Source organism: Crocodylus porosus, unplaced genomic scaffold (genome assembly GCF_001723895.1).
Source record: "Crocodylus porosus isolate Cpor-Errol unplaced genomic scaffold, CroPor_comp1, whole genome shotgun sequence".
In the NCBI taxonomy this organism is placed as follows: domain Eukaryota; kingdom Metazoa; phylum Chordata; order Crocodylia; family Crocodylidae; genus Crocodylus; species Crocodylus porosus.
This window is the reverse complement of record NW_017728886.1, coordinates 103,109,327-103,129,853: the sequence shown is the minus strand read 5'-3', so window position 1 is coordinate 103,129,853 and position 20,527 is coordinate 103,109,327. Positions and strand designations below refer to the sequence as shown.

The following is a 20,527-nucleotide window of genomic DNA, read 5'->3' as shown; positions in this document are numbered from 1 at the left end:
GTACAAGGGGAGAATGACGTCCCGAGATTTGCTTGAGAAGCATCTATGGATGCAAGCCAGTGTTTTGGTCGCTTTACTAGCCACAGCATCACATTGCAGGCTCATGTTCATCTTGTGGTCAATGATGACCCCCAAGTCTCTTTCTTCCATAGTAGCCAACTCTCATGATTTAAGCCAGTATTACCAGCTCTCATGATTTTTGGCATTATTCTCAAAGTCTATGCTTTGGGAGTGTGAAAAACTTAGGTCTTTTTTTTATATATATTCGTGTGTGTGTGTGTGTGTGTGTGTGTGTGTGTGTGCGCACACAAGTGCATGCATGTTAGTTTCATTCACATTTGTGTGTGTGTGTGCACGCGCGCGCGTTAGTTTCATTATACATGTATAGATATTGTTTCAGTATAAATATATGAGAGCCAAGTTTTTCACATTCCTGAAGCGTAGACTTTAAGAACAATGCCAAAAATCATGAGCTGGCAATACTGTTTAAGCACTTGAGTAATATGCGGATATCTGACATTTTGCTACAATATGAACAATAACTAGGCTTGAAAGGATTTGATTTTTATCAGTAAACAGCAATTTCACCTCACACTTATAGACTGACCAAAAAAAAGTTTCCATAGTTAATAATCAAAAACAGGGGAAGAATAGAAGGAAGTCGAAGGCTGGAGTATCTCATAGGGCCAATCTCAAGGAAAACAGCGTGGGACCTAAACAGCCAAATGATTCGCTAATTAAGCAATTAGCTATTCACTCACAGGAAGCAGGCTGGAGGGAGATAACAGGCTACTTAAACCCCTACTAGAAGAGTGGGGTGTGGAAGAATATTGGAGCCAGACCAGAAGCAGCAGTCATAGAGCAAAGCATGCAAAGCAGTGGCAGGGAGTTCCTAAGGCTCGAATGGGACAACTTGGCTAGAGAATTCTGGACACTGTAAAAACAGGTGTAGTGAAATTAAGGCACCTGTCCGCCATGGCACCTTGGGGCGAGCAGCCCAGCCTACCCTGAGGTGCCCATGCAGTTGCCGCCAGCATGGAGCTGTGAAGCCTGGCGCAGCTATTTGCAGCCTGCTCCCAGCTTGCTTGCTGCAGTTGCCCAGAGCCTGGGCTGGCTACAAACAGCTGTGCCAGGCTCCAGAAGCCTGCCACCACCTCTGTGCTGGGAGCAGAGGAGAGACTGGGGCTGCACTGCCTCAGGCCCCTCCCTCACCACCTACTCCGATGTGCGGGTGTACGTGCCAGTGCGGAGCTGATGCCGGAGCCTGGCACGGCTGTTTGGAGCCTCCCGGCTGCAACTGGCCTCAGCTCTAGAGAGCTGCTGCCTGCTGGGAGCCCAGGCTCCAGCAGCTACCCAGAACCAGGGTAGCTGCTGACAGCCACAGAGCCCAGACTGGGGGGCAGGGGCAGTAGGACATCCTGCTATGGACCGCTTACCCTCATTTTGTTTTTCTGCCATGCCAGCACTCCAGCACTTTCCAAGGTAGGCACTGTGGTGTTTTCAACACTCCGGCCAAAAAAATATTGCCTACCCCTGTTGTAGACACTTAAGTCTTGTATTGGCCCTTAGTTTTAATCATTTAGCCCAGGGGTGGGCAAAAGGTGGCCCAGAGGCTGGATGCAGCCTGCCAAGCCATTCTATCTGGCCCACGGGGCCCCTAAAAAATTTAGAAAATTAATATTAATCTGCCCTGGGCTGCCTGTCATGCAGCCCTCAATGGCTTGCTGAAACTCGATAAGTGGCCCCCTGTCCAAAATAATTGCCCACCCCTGATTACAGTTCATGGGCAGCAAAGGCACAACTGTACCTTGCTCTTACTGACTAAGGGGAACTCTAAAAATACTTACCAATCGCTAGGCCATCACTAAAGTTGTGTAGTCCATCACCCATAATCACCATCCAGGCTAGAGTAGCTATACCAGCATCCTTCAGCTCTTCTCGTGAGTAGCGTTGACTGTGGCTATGTGGATGGTGGTTCTGATGGTGATGATGATGGAGAATATGATGGTAGTCATGATGATGATGACTGAGATGGTCCGACTGTCCCAAGGTGTCATGTAAATGAGAATGACATTTGTTTCTACAACCCCTGGATACATATTCATTGTCAGCTTCCTCTTGATGGGAGTGAGCTATCATGACTTCTTCTTCCTCCTGTACTACTGGTTGCTGAGAAATGAAGTGGGATGGATCTTGCGAATCTGTACCTAAGTAACCTTCAGGCCCTGGGGGGTGGGGAAGAGAGAGAGAGTATGTTAACATACTTAATTACCTAAAAAACTATGCTATGATAAGAAAAAACCAAGGAAATTGACCCTGATACTCTGCTCCTCTGTGACTACAATCATTTTGCACGACTCCCATGATATTCTTTGCTCAAAATTTATATGGTGGACACAGGGAAATCTATGTAAGTATCACAGAAAAAATAAAGATCCTTGTCTTTATTGCAGGTGTGGGCACTTATTTGGGTCCCAGGACTATGTAGAGAGTTTTGATAAGCTGTCATGGGTCCCCTGCCCCCCATAAAGCAACTCACCAAAACTACCTATGGGGCTTTGGGCAGGTGGGAAGCAGCGTTTGGCAGTGGGCCAGGTACGATCTGCACCCTGCACGTCCTGTCCTGTAGGGGAGGGTGTGTGTGGGGGAGGCAAGGGGCACACGCAGCAGAGCTGGCCCAGTCTGCAGCTACCCCTATGGTACTCTGCATGGAGTGGAGCCCCGCCCAGGGCAGCCCACACTGTGCTCCCACCAGCGCTCAACAGCCTTGGCCCAAGCCCTAGCCAGTGCACAGCTGCAGCCAGCTGGGTGCTGCTCTGGTCCCCTCACCTCCAGCCAGAGCCACTGGCTGAAGCTTCCCTCTGCCTGCCTGTCTGCGGTGGCACAGCAGGGTCAGAAGCAGGAAAAGGAGCCACAGCTGAAGGCAAAGGGAGTAGAGCAGCACCTGGCCAGCTGCAGCTGCACTGGGGTTAGCCCTGCTCCAGAGGCTGCACGTGCTGGCCAGGGTCCAGGCTGGTGGGGCTGTTTTGCTCCCTTTGGCTCCAGCTGCAGCTCCTGCTGCACTGCTCTGGGCAGGGGGGCGAGGGAGATACTTCAGCCTGGCAGCTCCCATCCCAGTGTGCAGGGCTCTGTCTCCAGCTCTTGGCCACCTTCCACCCACGTGCAAGTGGCTGCTCATTGTGCTGAGCAGCCAGAGCAAGTGGAAAGCAACCAGGAGCTGGAGCCAGAGCTCCATGCACTGGGGCAGAAGCCGCCTAGTTGAAACTTCCTGCCTGCCCAGAGGAGCAAGAGCTGCAGCTGGAGGTGAGGGGAGCAGAACAGCCCCAGAGGCCTGGGCCCCAGCTAGCACACATCTTCCAGTGGGGTATTTTCAACGCAGCTGCAGCCACAGCCAGTTGGGTGCTGCTCTGCTCCCCTTGCCTCCAGTAGCGGCTTCTCCTCCCACTCCTGCCCCTGAGACGCTGCTCCAGGCAGGCAGAGGGGAAGCTTCAGCAGGGGGCTTCCACTGCAGGGGAGGGGAGCAGAGCAGCACCTGAATGGCTGCAGCCACTCTGGGAACAGCCGTGCCAGAAGCTGCAGGCTGGCTGGGGCCCAGGCTGGTGGGGGGCACCCACAGGCTGTATCCAGCCCACATTTTGCATACCCCTGCCTCCCACTTGAAAAAAATACATCTATTTCACCTATTACATTTTATGTAAAAAATAACATACACTACGCTGCTTATTAATTAACTTCATAATATTTTAAGTGTTCTGCCTTAACACAAGTATGTGGTATTATTTTTTTATTTGTACAGTTTGAAAACGCTAAAAATATGCTCTCAGTTTTAGAACAGATGGGTTGTTTCCAATTTTGTTTTTGGTTTTATTTAAATGAGTTTTACAACTAAATTTTTAAGCTTTGAGAATAAAAGATATGGGTAAATTTTGGTAAACTTCTTGCAGTCACAGAAATATAAGTGAGTTACATGCAAATCCAAAAGCCTGGGAACCTTCAAAATAGTATACACATATAAACCTAAGTAAAGTATCCAATACAAAAAATTGTCCTGCACACATGAAGTTCTAGCAAATATTTAACGCACAGTAGTAAGTCATTTCAAGTCAAGAATTGGCTCTAGCTGGCACTCCCAGAAGCAGTTTAATTCTTTACCTGCAGCTCAGTGTCATTCAAAGAAGTGCACAATTCTTTTTCTGTCTTTGAAAGCAAAGAATGCAATTTCAATGTGATCCTGACAAATGAAAGCCCCATTGACATCACCACCAATGGGAGCTGGCTTCTGCAAAATAAGATTTGATCCATATAGCCACATGAAAATTACAAATGGGGGATCAATGACACCGAATTCCACTGCAACAGCTATTGCAAATAATCTCAGGAATAGCAAAGTTCTGCCTGAGGCTGCAGGATCATGCAGGGCATGCAACTGGGGGTTAACATTCAAGATTTTTAAGACACATCAAGAAAGAGCTTGGCCTGATCCAGTAGACAACACAATATGCTAGTGCTGCTATTAAGCGTTAGCTGTTTAAAGTGCTTAAAATGAGAGAGAAAAGTCTGGAGAATGAAATTAAATAAATGAAGCCAAAGACAATTCATCATGCTAGAAACAGCATCTTCTGTTAGTTAGAGATAAGAAGGGCTGCATCCAGATTATATAATTGCAGGAGATATGCAGAAGAAATCACAAAGACAAGTGAAAGGAAGGGCACTTCCACAAACTTTGATTGCTTTGATACTATTCTATTCAGTGAAGCAATCCAGATATTTTGATTTCGTGAAATATTTTTCCAGGTAACGTCTAACAAAAAGAGTTACAGAACTACAAGTACAGTCTATCAGCCTTTTTTAAAGCCTTCAGTTCAGTCTTGCAACAGACTTACGAGGAGAAAATGGAAGTTTACTCAAGAAGTAACAGAAGTACATATGGGCACACCCAAATCTCTAGCAGTATAGGAGGAGAGCACCAAGTCTGTAACTGAAAGGAACCAGATACAGAAACACTGGTCAAATTAATCTGTGCTGTCACCCCACTGACTTTAATAGGCTTACGTGAGGGATGTATCAAATTGTTTGTAGACAGAACATGGCCCTTCTTGGACAGGTACCGAATATGAACTCAGATCCAGCAAATGCCCTACTGCAAAATTGTAACAAGATACACAACTTATTGGTTTAATCTTATTTTTGCAGAGAATGAGGCATTTCAGTAACAGTCCCCAACTCAAGACTCACAATAAGACTACTTAATGTTAGTCAAACACAGCATCATGCCCTAAATGTCTATTCATACCTGCAATCCAAGGGCCTATCACATTGGATAGTTCAGTAGCCAAGCAAACACAGTACTGAAAGCAGCCTACAAAGACCAAAAAAACTTTATATTTTACTGTACAAGATCACCTGGACATTTGATGGTATTCTTATTTCATGAAATGTTTTCATTTATAGTTTGACTTTGACAGGTACTAAATACCTGCAGTCCACTTCCCCCAGTTTAACTTAAAGTGGAATTGTGTGTGAGCACTCTTTCTGAAAAAAATATCAAGCCCTTCGGGCATTTGAAATACATGAGTTTGGCTGTTTAAACTTCCATGCTAGCTTTATGATGTATAGATTTCTAAAATCCTCTCTCCACAGAACTACAATTTCTGTGAGGTGCAGCAGCATACTAAACATCTGTAGATAAAAGCTCTTCTACATTTTTTTTTCTTTTTCTAATGCTCAATCCTGCAGCATAAGGCTAGGAAGCATCAAAATTTTAACTATGATCTACTTTCAACTATGAACTATTTCGAACCCCTCTCAATCTTAAAAACAGATTATTAATGATAATTACAAATCTCATACACACCAATGCCTACCAAAGTTGTGTTTCAGGAAAGGCTTAAAGAATTTGGCTACATGGTGATCCATCCCATAGTAAACTGAAGACTTGTAAATCTACTCATAATGCAGAAAAAAATTCTTCACCATTTTCATTAGTATAGCTGTGCAATATTATTAAGACTTACGATCATCTGCATCTAACTTTTCTTCATTTGCTGAAAACTTCTTACTTTCTGCATCATCTTCATTTTTTTTCTAATGCCAAAAGAATACAATTAAAACATTAATATGTCAATTAATTTTCAATATATGCATGGGCAACACAGTATATTCACAACATTCACGCAGCCTTCAAATAAATGAGGCTAAAATGGGACATACATAATGGATGCATAAGCAGAAAAATGTACTGGAAGATTGGTGAAAGTACAGTAAAAAAGGCAAAGAATTACTTATGATGGAGAAGGAAAACAAATCACAATGAGCTGGCACAGGTAATAGTTATAAAGGACTACACAGCAATTTCAATTCCACTATAGACTTCAAAAACAATGATTGACGTTTATACAGGAGATTTTTCTTTTTAAATGCACACTCAAGTTTAAAAATGTGGCTTGTTTAAAAAAAAAAAAAAGCAGAAAACCAAGTATTAGCTCTAAATGAATAGCTCCCAGGTCAAACAACTCAGCAGAGAAAGAAGACATTTAGATATAATTAATGAACCTGATCCTACCACTCTTGATAAACTGTCCTGCATATTTCAGTGGGCTTGCTTACTTCTCACTCTTCAAGATGGACAGCTTTCCAGGCATACAAAAGAAGGCTTCATAGTCAATACCAGATATGTTGGGTTTTTAAAAAGATTACAAGCTTTTCTACCCAGAAAGTAACTACTTTTGAAACTTCCTAGAGGGCTCATAGTTAAATTTCATTTTAAAAACTTTTAAACTAACAACTTTATTACCTTGGCAACACTGAAGTACTTAGCTATATTAGCCTTTACACAATGCAGCTTTCTATATTTAGAAAGTTGACATTTACCACCCACAATAGTTACATCTTCCTGGTATTTCCTACGCTAATTTTAAAAGACATGATAACCCCTGCACGTTAATACCTTTTTGTGGGAGTGAGGGATGATGGGTTTTTTGTCTTTAGTTCTTTCAGGTGGTAATCTAGGCCTACATATACGTAAATATATACTTTTTTTTTTTTTTGCAGTTAAGCTGGAAGTTTGCTGTAACCAGCCTAACTAAACAGTAGCAGAATGCTTCCTTAACTGTCGATTCTGGTTGAATAAAAGATACTTAATAGCTTAAATTGCAGTATCATGGACTGATTACTAGTTGGAGACAGCTCCAAATACTTCAAAATATATAGTTTCCGTACCTTTTTCTTCTTGTCTTTAAACTGCTTAATTAAAGTGATCAAATGCTCAACAAGGAACATGAAATAAAGGCCTCCCAGGGCTGTAAGACCCTTCCACGTAGAATCCAAATAAACATTCTCTTCTGCACTGTGAAAAACAAGATGCTTGAACAAGGAGTCTTTACTTTGTTCAAGTAATGGTTTCTCATGATGATGGTGGTGGTTCCCATGGGACTAAAGAAGAAAACAGGGAAAAAAAGTTGAAGTTCCACGACATTCAAAACAATATTCAACATTCAGCAGCAACAGAAGGAAATCTGCAGAATGTGAACCAGGGCTATTTCATTTTAATCAAATCCAGACATTTTACATTTAGCAAGAGAAAAAGATATGGATTTAAAAAAAAGATTCAGAAGACAAAAGATGGAAGTGATGTTTGTTGGTAGATGAGTGAAAGCAGGCCCAGCCACTACAACTAGACAACAGCTATCACAAGTCTTCTTACATCAGTAACAATCACAGAGGTGGGGTCCTCAGTAGCAGCAATAACCAAAGCACCCTCTTGACTGCCCCATCTCTATGGTGGCTCAACATTAATCTTACCATAATATCCCACATCTTAATCTACTCCCAACAGCCGGCCAATTCAATCTCTCCAAACTCTTCCAATCTCTCCCCTTCCTTACACTATAATCACTATAGTTGGTCAGCCTCTAGGGCATGACAGAAGGAATCTGTTTAGGTTTTCATAGAATCATAGAAAAATAGAGCTGGAAGGGACCTCAGGTCATTTAGTCTGACACCACTCAGTGCATGATCACTCTTGGGTAAGCTATCCCAGTCAAATATTTAACTTGCTCTACAAAGCTTTCAAGGATGGAGACTCTACAGCTTCTATGGGGTAGCTTGTCCCAATACTTATCTACCCTCACAGTGAGAAGATTCTTCCTAATATTCAACCTAAATTTCACTAACTGCAACATGAGACCACTGCTTGTTATCCTGATTGCCGCAGTCACAAATAATTGCCTATCTCCATTGTCTCTACAAGCACCTTTCAGGTATTTGAAAACTTTTATCAAATTCCCTGCCTCTCCCCTAGGAGGGACTGCAAGAGGTCATCAAGTCCAACCTCTTCATCAAGGTATGGGTAATCACCATCTAAATAATTCTAGATAAATGTTTGTCTAAGCTAGAGATGTCTAACATAGGCTGTGGGTCAAACAGATCCATGGAGGTGGGCCACCCACACACAGGGCTTCTCACTGGTTCTCAGGCAACCTCCACAGTTCAGCTCCAGTACATGCCAATTCCCTATGGTCATTTTCACTTGACTGTGGGGCAGCTAGCATCCAATGGTTAATGATGCTGCAACCACCTTGTCTCATCCCTTCCTTTTCCAGTGTCTGAATTTACTGTTTTCAGTTGCTGTAGGCAACAAAATCAGACAGTTGACAACAGGGTTGAACTGTGGCTCCAGCAGGAGGACACAGGAGCATCTCAACACATGGTAGCTCCCCCACTAAGTCCATTCCCTCCACACACAAGTACCAAGAATAATGCCTTAAACATCGACAACACCCTTGAACTTCCCACAGGCAAGGCGGGGATAAGGACACTGTCAATGTCCTGTCACGGCAAAAACAGCAAGTAATTTGCTAAAATTTTTTCAAAAGATCCAAGGAAGAGGACCATCCTTCCTCCTCCCCCGCAACAATACAGGAAGGTTAAAACCACAACAGTCCACACGGACCACAGTGACTGTGGGGTAAAATTTCTTTACAATCCTAAACATGGCTGTTAGTCTAAGTAGAAGAGCAAGACAGTTTTCCATTAGTTTTGTAGGTATGGTGCAACATAATAAAAGCATGCTTTTTTTTTTTAAAAAAAAGATAATTGCACCAGTGATACGCATTTAAGCATAAGGCCAAGAGACAAGTGCCTCTAGAACATAAAAGAAAGTTCAGTAATATAATTAATAAAGGCCTTACTTACCATAGGCAGATTTTCAAACTCGATACAGGACAATTAAATCTTACACAATGTACTTAATTTTATTGCAGGAATGTACCACAGAGGACAACTGCCCCCATGTCACAGCATTTGGTCACAGCCTTCCCCACCAGATGATGTGAAGTGACTAGATGCTCCAGTATCAGGTGTTCTGTTCCAGTATTTCTCCGATGTACCACTCTGATTTTTATAATCCATTTGAGCATCACTCTTTCATTTAGTCCATCTTTCATCATTTAGTGCATGCATGTGTAAAAAAACCACGTAAATAAATAACTACAACTCCCACAAGTTGGAGTTGATTGCCCACATGCGTATGAGAGAAAATGTGATGAATGAAGTAGGGGTGTATGGCACAACTCCTCCCTGCATAGTGAAGATTTGATCAGTTATACTGATCACAATTTCACAAAAGACCATTCTAAGCAATCTATATTTTCTTATTATTACATTTATGGATCATCTCATTAAACAGTCGTTATATCATTGATTTAACATACAACCCAACCTAAAACAGAAAAGTCAAGTCAGGTTTCAGTATTAAAGATGTTTAAAAACAAGTAAAAATACTTACATGTGGAAGAAGATGTAAGAAGGCATCTCCACTCAGAGTCCCAACAGCCAGTGCCACAAGAAAACTTAGAAGAAACTTGAAAAATACACGATTCATCAGAGGTACCAATATAACACCCAATAACGAAAGGAAACTGATGACAGAGATCGATATCAAACCACCAATCCAAGCTGGTAAAAGAAAAACAAGAGCCTGATATCAGCTTCTGTTTGCTAGACACTTGCCTGTTCAAACAGTGACTTGGATGCTATCATCTAAACAACACACAAACCCTGGCATGCTTGCATCTAGAAACAACCCTTTGCAAAAACCACAATTATACAAGGTAGAATCTAAGCATAATTTATGTTAATTGTAAAAGCAAATTTCATGTGTGAGTCATTGCTGATAAGCTTTTTACTATACATTTCAGAAGGAAAAAAAAGCCTACCTATTTCCAAAGAAAAGCTTTTTGGAGGAGTTTCAGCTTTTTCATTAGTTGCATGGACTAAGCAATATTTGCCATCAATCTGATTAATAATAGCTGGGCAGAGATAGCTAAATTCTGTGGCAGTCAACAATACTTGTGTGCTTATTCCATGAGACCGCATCAGTTCTGATGTATTGAAGCACTGTAAAAAGAAGCACTTGAGTAAGATTAGAAAGAACAGGAACTCATTGAAAATTGCAAGAGTTCTAATGTTAACTCAGAGTAACACCTCTCTGAAGTATCTAAATAAACTGTAGCTAAGGTCTGTAACAAGTTCTAGTGATGTGAACTGCACAACTTTTATTCTGAGGGAAGAGTAATCATGAATACTTAAATAATTAAAACCATTTCATTTCACATCTTACGTCAGTTCAAGTCTGACCAAACCAGCATCCGATCCACTCCATATCTTTCTAGGAGCTAGGTGCTACTGCCGAGGAATTGGTTGGATTTGACAGCCCTTAAGGTTCTAGTCAGTCATATACTGCAGATATAAGGTACAGGTGGTGGCCTCTAAGTGGGGTTATTTCTAAATTGAAAGTTATTGTGTAGTTGTACGGTTTTTGGCCTTTGAGTCCTCCAGGCTGAAGAAGTACTTCGATAACACTGACAGCTGGGTGGATGAATCATCCCATCCTCAACTTAAGGAAGACAGAATGACCCATCTGGTCAAACGTTTCTTTTTCAGCCATATCCCTTCTATGGAGTCACATACATGGCATGTGTTGAACATGTTTTTATGACAAACATTATAATTCAATAATACTTCTACTGTACTCTTTGCAGTCTTTGTAAGTTCCCTTCAGTAGGCCTCCCAGCATGGTTTCTACTTTGCTTGTCGAGAATACAATATCCCTAGTTACCAAATTCAGGACTTGTGATTTTATATTGAATATATCCACTGACTTATATAGCTTAGTTACCAAAACAGACTCTGCAGAGGTCTTGCAAGATCATCTGTAAAAAAGATTTGACAGAAATAGACCTACATACACTTTATTCCATTAGTACCTTGACTTTTTAAAAGGCGAGAAAGAAAATGTTTTAGAGACATCTATTTTAGTTATAACGGGTCTTCATAAAGAACTAGCCCAACCTCAGAAACAACAATAGGAGCAGACCTCTCAAAGAAAAATAAAAGAATTATGGTATTTTTGCAATCTGTGCAACAGTTACAGTGGAAAGCAAGTGGTGTTAATATTTGCATGTTACTTGAATAAAACACTTCAGTAAAATATCTTTAGAATTAGACCTGTCATTAATAAAAGGCATTAATTTTTTACATGAAAAAAACATCTATGCACAACATCCATATGCCTATTATTCTAGTCACCATACTGTCCAAAGAAGCAGGAGATGTTAGGACAGAAAGCAACATATTCTACATTGAAATGAATGGGGGAAAATGTAGACACTGAAGTTATATTTTTCTAAGTTTTACTGCATGTAAATGGTAGCACAGGAATGACATGACAGCTATGATGATTGAGAAAATATGAGAAGCAAGGATTTTTTTTTCATTGGACCAACTGCTTGGGTCGCATAAGTTTAGACAGACTTTTGAATGCAGGACATTAGAAGAATGTTCTGCATTTGAAAGCTTGTCTAAATCTAACCAACCATACATTTGGTCCAATAGAAGACATCACTCACAAAAATCCTTGCCTCTCCCTTATTATATTTAAGCTTTTTATATTCTTTCAGGTAACTCAGTTTGGCTTTTCACTAGTTTAATTGTCCGACTGGTTTCAGGAATTACTCAGTGCCCCCTCACCTATATTCCCCTTCCAGTGCTCTCAGACCCAATTATTTCTCCAAAATCACCCTAGCATCAACCTTTGGGACCATCCCCACGTACCATCACAGTGTAGACCAAATCTTCCCTCAAACCTGAGCTCCACCTTGAGGGCAGAGCAGAAGTATCAAGTACATGGAAGAGAAACAAAGCACCTCTCATTTCACAAGAAAGGAAGTGATAGTTAATGATGATGAGGTAATAGCAATTTCTTTTTAAAAATGTAAGATCTGATAACCCTAGTGATAAAAAAAAACAAAAAACCAAATCACAAAGTAATTTTACTTTTTTGGACCAACTGCCTGGTCCAATAAGAACAATAGTGTTTTAATTGTAATGTAACCATTTTAAAATAGAAAAAAGGAGCGACACAGCAAGATTTTGACAATAAACCAGCTGCATGGAAATATTCAAGGGCTCCCACCTGTGCAAGACAAGTTCATGCCAAATGACACCTAACTAAAATTATTAGTAAACATACATAACAAAATTTGCCTAAAATTCATAATAACATTCTAATGATGTTGACGGCCTTCTATGCAAGATGCTTTCCTGTCTGAGCCTTCTGCTTCCTGCTAATCTGCAAGGAAATGTAAGTGCCCATGGATTAAATCTGGTGACAGTCACAGCTAATAAAAGTGAATTTTCAAGTTTAATTATTCATCTGGTTTACCTCCCCCACACCATCACCATTTTTAAACATAATTACAGAAAAACCTGCAGTTTTCCTGAAGTGTCACAAACTTTCAGGTACTTATTTACATAGTTAATATTCTCAAAATAAACTTTTTTCTTTAGTCTTCTGTCTTTTTAGGGAAAAAATAGAAGGAAATGCCAATGGATAGGTACTCAAACTGGAACATATATGACTGTTTTCCTCTACTTGATTTTGCTGAAAATAATTAAATGTACATATAAAAATGGAAATCATTGTATAGGAGAATTCTGTATGCATTTCAGCTGTCCCTACTGTTAAAGCACTTTTAACAGCAAAGCCTGCAAGAAGATTCCTACAGATTATGTGAACTTCTCTGGATGACAAACCATGATGACACACTTTGAACAGGCACAAGAGGAAGAGTACTCACCTCTTGGATACTTTTGTTCTTAAATTTAGAATACAAATAATTTCCTTTTTCGGGTTCCTTCAGCGGAAAAGATTCATTTGCTCTTCCACTAACAACCAAACTTGTATTGCTGCTTTCTGTTACATTAATGGCACTGGGGTTAGTTACACTTACACGAAGAGATTTCACTTCTCCAGATTCCAAATTCTGTAACTCAGTACTGCTATCTGTGGTCGAGGCATTGTTGAGTGTAGTTATTTCATTAGCAACATTCTTATTGCTTGTAAAACGGTGTTGTTGCTCAGCATTTTCTACTCTGTGAAATTCTTTGGCCTGACTGCTCCTCAGATCTTTGTGTATACCCTCAGATTCATGACTTGGGCAACCTGTTCTGTCAAAGCTTTTACTTAGTGTGACATGATTATGATGATGGTGATCATGATCATGCTCATGATCTATTTTGATTTTTTTCCTTTTATCTATGCCCATATTCTGCAGAAGTTTTCTAAACCCTTCGATTGTCAAAGTGTTGTTTTCCCCATAACGGTGAAAGAGTTCCTGAAGGTGATGCCTCTGCGTAAGTGCTGCCAAGTCGGGGTTGATACCAGCTGTCCTTTCTAGAATGGTTTTTTCCAAAACTTGTTCAGCAGTTGCTGTCTCCACTCCATGACTGTGGCTCTCGCAGAAAAATGCAATGGAAAGCGACAAGAAGAAAGTCATTGCCAGCTCATTCTCCATTACAGCTTCAAAAAAAATTACTGCAAGAGAAAACGAAAAAAAAAAAAGTGTATAAAGTGATGCTTTCTCCTATAATTCCATTTAGTGGACTTGAATTATTAGCAAAAAAGTATCAAAAGCATGAGGAATGTTTTAAATTAAGACACTACCAGTCCTAAAACTGGACTTTGATACATTTAGATCAAAGCTTCCAGTGGGCCAACACTTTGAAGAAATTTATGGGCAGCAAGCTAAGCCAACAAACAACAGCAAAAGGCATATCGGTGTAATTTCACTGGTTTTAATTTAAACTGGTGCAACACATTTATTCATACAAGAACTGCACGTTTCAACTTTGACCAAATATTAGTGCAGCAGTGGTGGCATGGGCACACAAAGAAGTTGTCCTGAGATAAGCAAGAGCAGACATACACACCCCTGATAGCTTCTTCCGTCCCCACTCTTACCTCACAGTAAATGTAAACTAACTCATGGTAACTTACCACTCTTTCATTAAGAGAAAGATATCACAGGAGCTTTAATCAGCTAAAGGATCATAGAAAAGTAGGGCTGGAAGGGACCTCCAGAGGTCATGCAGTCCAACCCCCTGCCTGAGGGGGAATCATCTCTATCCAAACCATCCCTTACAAATAGGGGCATGCATGGGGCTATGCTATAACACTCTGCCCTTCTTCAATTTGCTGTCACTCAGTTTCTCTTGAGGCCTGGCTGTAACACTCTGGTTTGCCTTTTGGCTAAAATCAAGCAAAACGGGGGGCATCTGAACCCCAAGACCTCCAGGCCTGGGGCTTGCATGTAGGAAACCTGCCTGTATTTGGGAACTATCCAAAGCCCCAGACAAACAGGTGTGGGAGGGAGGATACTTGCCCAGTGGTAGAGCCACACGGACTTGACAACTGAGTTCCATTCAGCTGATTTTTGGAACTTGACTCCTGGGCTTTGCCCAGCTGAATTTAGAACTGAATTGGCCTGGATAAAAATAATAATTAAAAAATCCACTTTAGCTTCCAGGCCATTAATAAACCCACAGTTCTGAGCCCCTGCCTACCAAAGCACCTCAGGATGAATGGAGGCAGTGACAGGAATCCCAGCGCTGCACAGTATTGCCTGGCGTACAATAATTAGGGGTACACCGTTAGATATTTTTGGGGCCAACAGCCGATTTTTGAGGCAGTATATTGGCTTATACCAATCTGATTTCCGATGCCACCCTGGCAGCTTGAAGAGCAGTGTCCAGCTGGTAAGTCTGCTGTGGTAAAAAAATAAATAAATAAATAAAAAAATGGGGGGGCAGATCAAGTCCTCCCGACGATGAGGGAAAAGTGGGGCTGAGGCAGAGGTAAGCGCTGCCCAGCCGGGGAAGAATGGGTGCAGGTTGGAACCACGGCTTGCATGGGGGGCGTGGGAAGGGGGCAGCTCCCACTGCTGCGTGCGGGCTGCTCATCTGGGAGGTACTCGTTCAGTGGCTTGTCGGGTGCTTGCCCACTTGTTCACTGTCTCCCACCACTACCCCCTGATCTGCAAGGGGTGGGCTGAGCTGGGGCTGCACTCAGGGTGGGTGGTCCTGGGAGGGGACTATGGGGAGAGGATGCAGCCACCCCAGAATTCACTGTAGCCCCCTCAGCCCCCTTCCCAGAGTACAGCCCAGGCCTCAGCCCACCCCACCCTGCCCAGATCTGGGGGCACATGCACGCCCATGCCTTCCCAGACAAGTGGCAGGAGCAGCTGCATAAGCTGCTGGACAAGCGGGCAAGTGCCAGACGAGCCGCCGGATGAGCACTGGACAAGTGGCTCCCGAACAAGTAGTAGACAGCGGCAGGAGCCACCCCCGCCCTGAGCCCCCCAGACAAGCTGCAGCCCCATCCCATGCCTGCCTTGCCCCAGCTGTGAAGTACTTGCCCCAGTCACACTCCTCCCTCACTGTGGGGGCCTTGATCTTCCCCCCCATGCCCCTTCCCTCAACCCTTCTACCACAACAGACTTACCAGCTGCATGGCGGTGCTGCGGCTGCACACATGCACAGGCATTTATTGGTGAAATTATCGGCCATGTCAGGCCAAATTCTGATACAGACAATTTTTTTTACATCAGTATTGATCCAATACTGGACCGATGCATCGGTGTACCTCTTAACGATAATTACTGTATTTATACGGTAATTTCAACCCAATCAATAAGAGGAAAAGTGCTCAAAACAAAGGTAATTTTTGAGGCGGCTCAGTGATGCAGCACATACAAAACCCAAGTCACTGAGGGAATCTGAACTAACTTTTGGGTTCGCTGTCAGCACTTCCTCATGATGGCCGGCCTCACAATAAAGAAATGCTTCAACCTAGATGACCCCGTTCTCACTGTCGGCCTAAGGGGAGCAACATGAGGTAAAGATGACGACGTATGGGCACTTATCTGCATACTGACCTACGTATTTTTTTTTAGGGTGCCGGAGTTTTTCAGCAAACAAGACCATTTTGAGAGATCTTTTTATATAGAGGACCCTGGCCAGGAGCGCCCCCCGCAGACCCAACACCGCCCCCACCCAGGGGTGCTGGTACCGCCCCTCAGCGCCGCCCCCGACACCTGCCTCGCCGCGTGGCCTCATGGATTCAAAGACAAAGGAGCCATGTGCGCGCGCAGCTGCCCTGCCCGGCCCGGCCCGTCCCGGCCCGCCCCTCCCCTCCACTGCCCCGGTTGGGGGAGCACGTTACCGGCTGGTGACCCCTGGCATGAGCCCAAGGTCCCCCGCGCTGCTCGCTTCTTCCGACCTCGCGCGCCCCGCAACCAATCGCGGGGCGCGCGGATGCAGCAGTTGAGGCGTGCCCGGCCCGGCCGTGGGGGCGGGGCTTTTCTACGCCATGGGTGACGTCACGGGAACGGGGAGCCGTGATTACGTCGCCGCGCTGCGAGGAAGGCGGGAAGGGTTTTGGTGGTGTGTTAAGTTTATTCCGTGGTCTCTGCGGGGTCTGGTACGGTCGCTGCTCACGTAGGCATCAGGCCTGCAGTATGAAAGCATCCTATTGGAAGCTCAATATGATCCTCGCAGCTGGAAAATACTGCACACGGAAAAAAACCCGGCAAATAAGTCCTTTTATTTCCTTCGTCTTGCTCGCTGTAAGCCGTGCGTGAGGAGAGGATCATCCGAGTTGAAGCCTTGCTTTATTTCGGTCGTAAGGAAGAAACCGGAACCTTGGTGAAGGTTGCCTGAGAGGGGGTTGATGCAGCTGATGCAAAACGCAATTAACTGCCTCAAAAAGGATCCTAGGCTTTTAAAAATATTTTTTTGCAAAAATCTTGTTCATCTAAGTCTAGTCAGTGACAACCATAGTATTTGAGTCCTTTGTGCTCCATATACGCAGTCTGGCTCCAAATACCCCTTCCACTTTCCTAACTATGGCTGGTTGCAATGAAAAATTCTGAAAAAAACAGGATCAAATGGGGGGGGTTTACAAGGCTGAAACTCAATTTAATTATATGGTAGACACTTTTTTTTTTTTTTAAGTGAAAAAGAACACCCTTTCTTAAAGTGTCTGCCCTCTCATTTTCCAGCATGGAAAGGCTTAGAAACAAAATGTTGAAAAAAGATTTTCCACAAGAAAACCACAAATGTAATGATACTGTTTCAAATTATGAAAAGAAATATGTTTCATCAAACGTTTTTGATGCAAGAGATAAACCTCGTATTCACAGTTTGCAGGGGATCTGGCAGGGAAGAAGGGACAAGTCTTTGTTCTCAGGAGTTGATGGGAGTTTACTTGTGATCTGTCTCTGAGTGAATTTGCTTTGTCTTCCTGCAGTGTTTGTGGCACAGGGCTAACCCAGATTTAAAAAAAAAAAAAAAAAACTGAAAAGAAACTTATTAGTGATCCTTGGAAAGTAATGGACACTTGGACAGCAAAAAGGGAGCTTGCAGGAAGAAGTCTGAGAGCAGGGATAGACTTAACACTTACATCTCTAATATCAAAGAACACCCATACACTAGGCCTGTGCAAGTAGGCAGCTATTTGATCTGGCTTCAGATCTGGCAGCTTCAGATGCCAGGGATCCGATCCGGAGCTCTGGACCGGGTTCCCGCTTTAATCTGGCCAAAGCAGCTCCGAAGTTTTGGAGCCGCCTTGGAAATCCGGCCATAGGGTATAATGGGGAATCAATGAAATATCTATAACTTCGTTGTTTTTGGATGAAACTTGCAGGTGTGAGGCCACAAAGCCTGCCAAGTTTCAAGATCAGTGCAGGGGTTTGGGGGAACTGCACCTCAAGCTGCTGAGAGGCAAAACTCATGACATAGATGACCATGTGTGCGTTAAGGCACAGCAGACTGAAAACTGCAGAGGTGGTGGCCCCTGCTGAGGCCACGAAGCCTGCCAAGCTTCAAGGAGATAAGTGCAGGGGTTTGGGGGAAACTGAACCTCAAGTTGGGGACAAACAAAACTTGTGACATGGGTGACACTGTATTAAGGCGCAGCAGGGTGAAAGCTGCAGGGATGGTGACGGGTGCTTGTGCAACTGACTGTCTCTGTCTTGGGGCAGTTGATTGTCTGTATTGATTCTTTACTGAGTGCTCTCCTAGGGTGCCCTTGGGAACTAGGAGTGTCCATGGGAACTGGGAGTCCAGAAATCTCATGTCCCTCTGTTGGAACTGGGAGTCCAAAGGTGGAGAGGTATCCAGGGATTGGGAACTGGAAAGGCAAGAGTGCAGGAGTCTCCTGACAGAGGTGTAGGGGTCTTGTGGTGGCGGCAAAGGTATGGGGGTCTTGGGGTGGCACAGCAAGAATTTTTTGTGACAGCTGCAGTTTCACTCCCCCTCCACCGTGAAGTCTCCCCGTTCTGGGGTCTCTCCACTCTTTTGTAATGCATGGGGTCTCCTGCCTCTCATGATGTCCACTATGGCCCAGTTACTGAGAGCAGCAGCACCCCCCTCTGAGTGCCAGGAGACCCAGTGCCCACAGTTCCCCAAGTGCTGGGATTGGGAGCACCCAAGTGCTGGAAACAGTGGTACCAGGAGCACCCCACATGCTAGGAGCCCCAGCTTTCTGGACACTGCTGGCACCATCACTCCTGGCACTTGGTGTCGGGAGGACAGCAGCAATCCAGGTGCTGGAAGATCATGGCAGGGCAGCACGGGGAAGTGTGTGTGGGGGCGGGGGGGGCAGGAGTAGGAAAACAGTGCATTTTGGGATGCTAGAGAACTAGCTAATCCACACAGATGTGAGGTAGAACAAAATGGTACAAATTAGTACCTGTTCCTTGTAGGTACATATTTTGCCATAGTTGGGAGCCTTTTATCCCACCTGTATGTCTGTACACTTGCCTTTAAAAGTATTTCAAATATTATGTCTCTGATCCACACCCTTAAGGCAGTTTAGCCAACTCAAATCACTACAGGCTCAGGCAGATATACCAGTTGGATCAGAACAGCTACCGTGCACTCTTCAGCAGCAGCTCCCCCTCCCTTTTTAAAGAGGCTAAAGTGTACATTTGTTCATCCCCCGTGGCTAGCTTTTGGGCAGGGGAGGGGTTGAGGGGGAAGGGAGAGTAGCTGAGTGTAACTAGTCTTAAACCAAATAGATTTTTAGTTTTATATTTAGAACTTAGTGCTTAGTAGTTTTTCAGTGCACAATTTTAAAATTAAACTCAATAAAACTTAAACTACTCTAATAGACGAAAAAAATCCCTCTGCAAATTCAGATTTCTTAAGCAAACAAACATCCCCCCGCCAGAAAGAATCCATGTAGCAAACTGATACTCCCTTAGGCAGATTCAGGAGCCAGTTTCCTTATAAAAGTAAGTCCTTTTATTATATATCCAGAGAGCTTCTCACCACAGAAAACACAACAGGTCTTCTCCCCAGAGCAATCAAATTAAGTACAGGTGCAAAAAAACCCACAAATCAAACTTCAGGTCTTCCTTCAGACCTGGACAAGTGATCTAGCCCTTGTACTTCTATTTCAGCACCTCTCTCCTTCCCCAGCTTTCTGTCCTAGAAGCTTTTGACTTCCTCTAAGCCCAGCCTCTCCTCTCTGTCAGGCAAGCCAGTGTTTTTAATCAGGGAGGCTATTATCCCGTTAACCCTCTGTAGCTTGGTTCTAGCCCCTGAACCCTGCACCTCATTACAACCCTGAATTCCCCCAAAGGTTAAATAAAATGCAGGTACACATCTAGCAGCAGCATGGGGGCTTCCCAATTTGCTGCGATAAGTACAATTACCAGTCTCACGGCTGAGCAACGTGCATGCACATCATGCCAGCAGCTCAGGTCCCCAGTTGGAAACAGTCTCTTGAGGCTGAACTGGAGTAGCTAAGGGAGGGGTCTGTAGGTGAAATTTGTAAGAATACAGTAGAGTAGACCCACCTCCATTCTAGCAGTCCATGCTGCTAAGGAGAATTAAAGTCTCAGGACAAGGAGACATAAGATGAGGGGGGCAGGAGGGGACAGGCACTTGGCTGGGATGGTTTAGCTGGATAATCCTACCTTAAGCACGAGGCTGAACTAGATGACTTCATGGGTTCCCTTCTAGCCCTACTTTTCTATGATTCTGTGACCTACATGGTAATATTCTCTGAAATGCTTCCAGGTCTATATACAGGGACAGACAGAGAGAGCAGCAGCCTCTGTACATGAAAGAGATAATTATGTAGGGAGAAGGTATTTAAGTTAATAAGAAACCTGGGAACTTCTTG

The 20,527-nt window shown here is 43.6% G+C and overlaps 1 protein-coding gene across 4 annotated transcripts in view; it reads right to left on the bottom strand.

Annotated features, from left to right (window-relative positions):
- SLC39A6 (solute carrier family 39 member 6) overlaps positions 1-16,656 on the bottom strand; it is a 22,464-nt gene extending 5,808 nt beyond the window's left edge. The window contains exons 1-8 of one of the 4 annotated variants that reach the window (XM_019540116.1): positions 16,559-16,656; positions 13,137-13,873; positions 10,215-10,395; positions 9,785-9,954; positions 7,219-7,431; positions 6,015-6,084; positions 5,294-5,359; positions 1,848-2,225 (exon numbers count right to left, since the gene is read on the bottom strand). In XM_019540116.1, coding sequence (XP_019395661.1) covers positions 1,848-2,225; positions 5,294-5,359; positions 6,015-6,084; positions 7,219-7,431; positions 9,785-9,954; positions 10,215-10,395; positions 13,137-13,853 — 1,795 coding nt within the window. In that variant the 5' untranslated portion in view covers positions 13,854-13,873; positions 16,559-16,656. Of the gene's footprint in view, positions 1-1,847; positions 2,226-5,293; positions 5,360-6,014; positions 6,085-7,218; positions 7,432-9,784; positions 9,955-10,214; positions 10,396-13,136; positions 13,874-16,271; positions 16,411-16,558 lie in introns of those variants that run through there. The other 3 variants (XM_019540091.1, XM_019540106.1, XM_019540098.1) reach the window with 3 other exon arrangements.
- Positions 16,657-20,527: the final 3,871 nt, after the last annotated feature.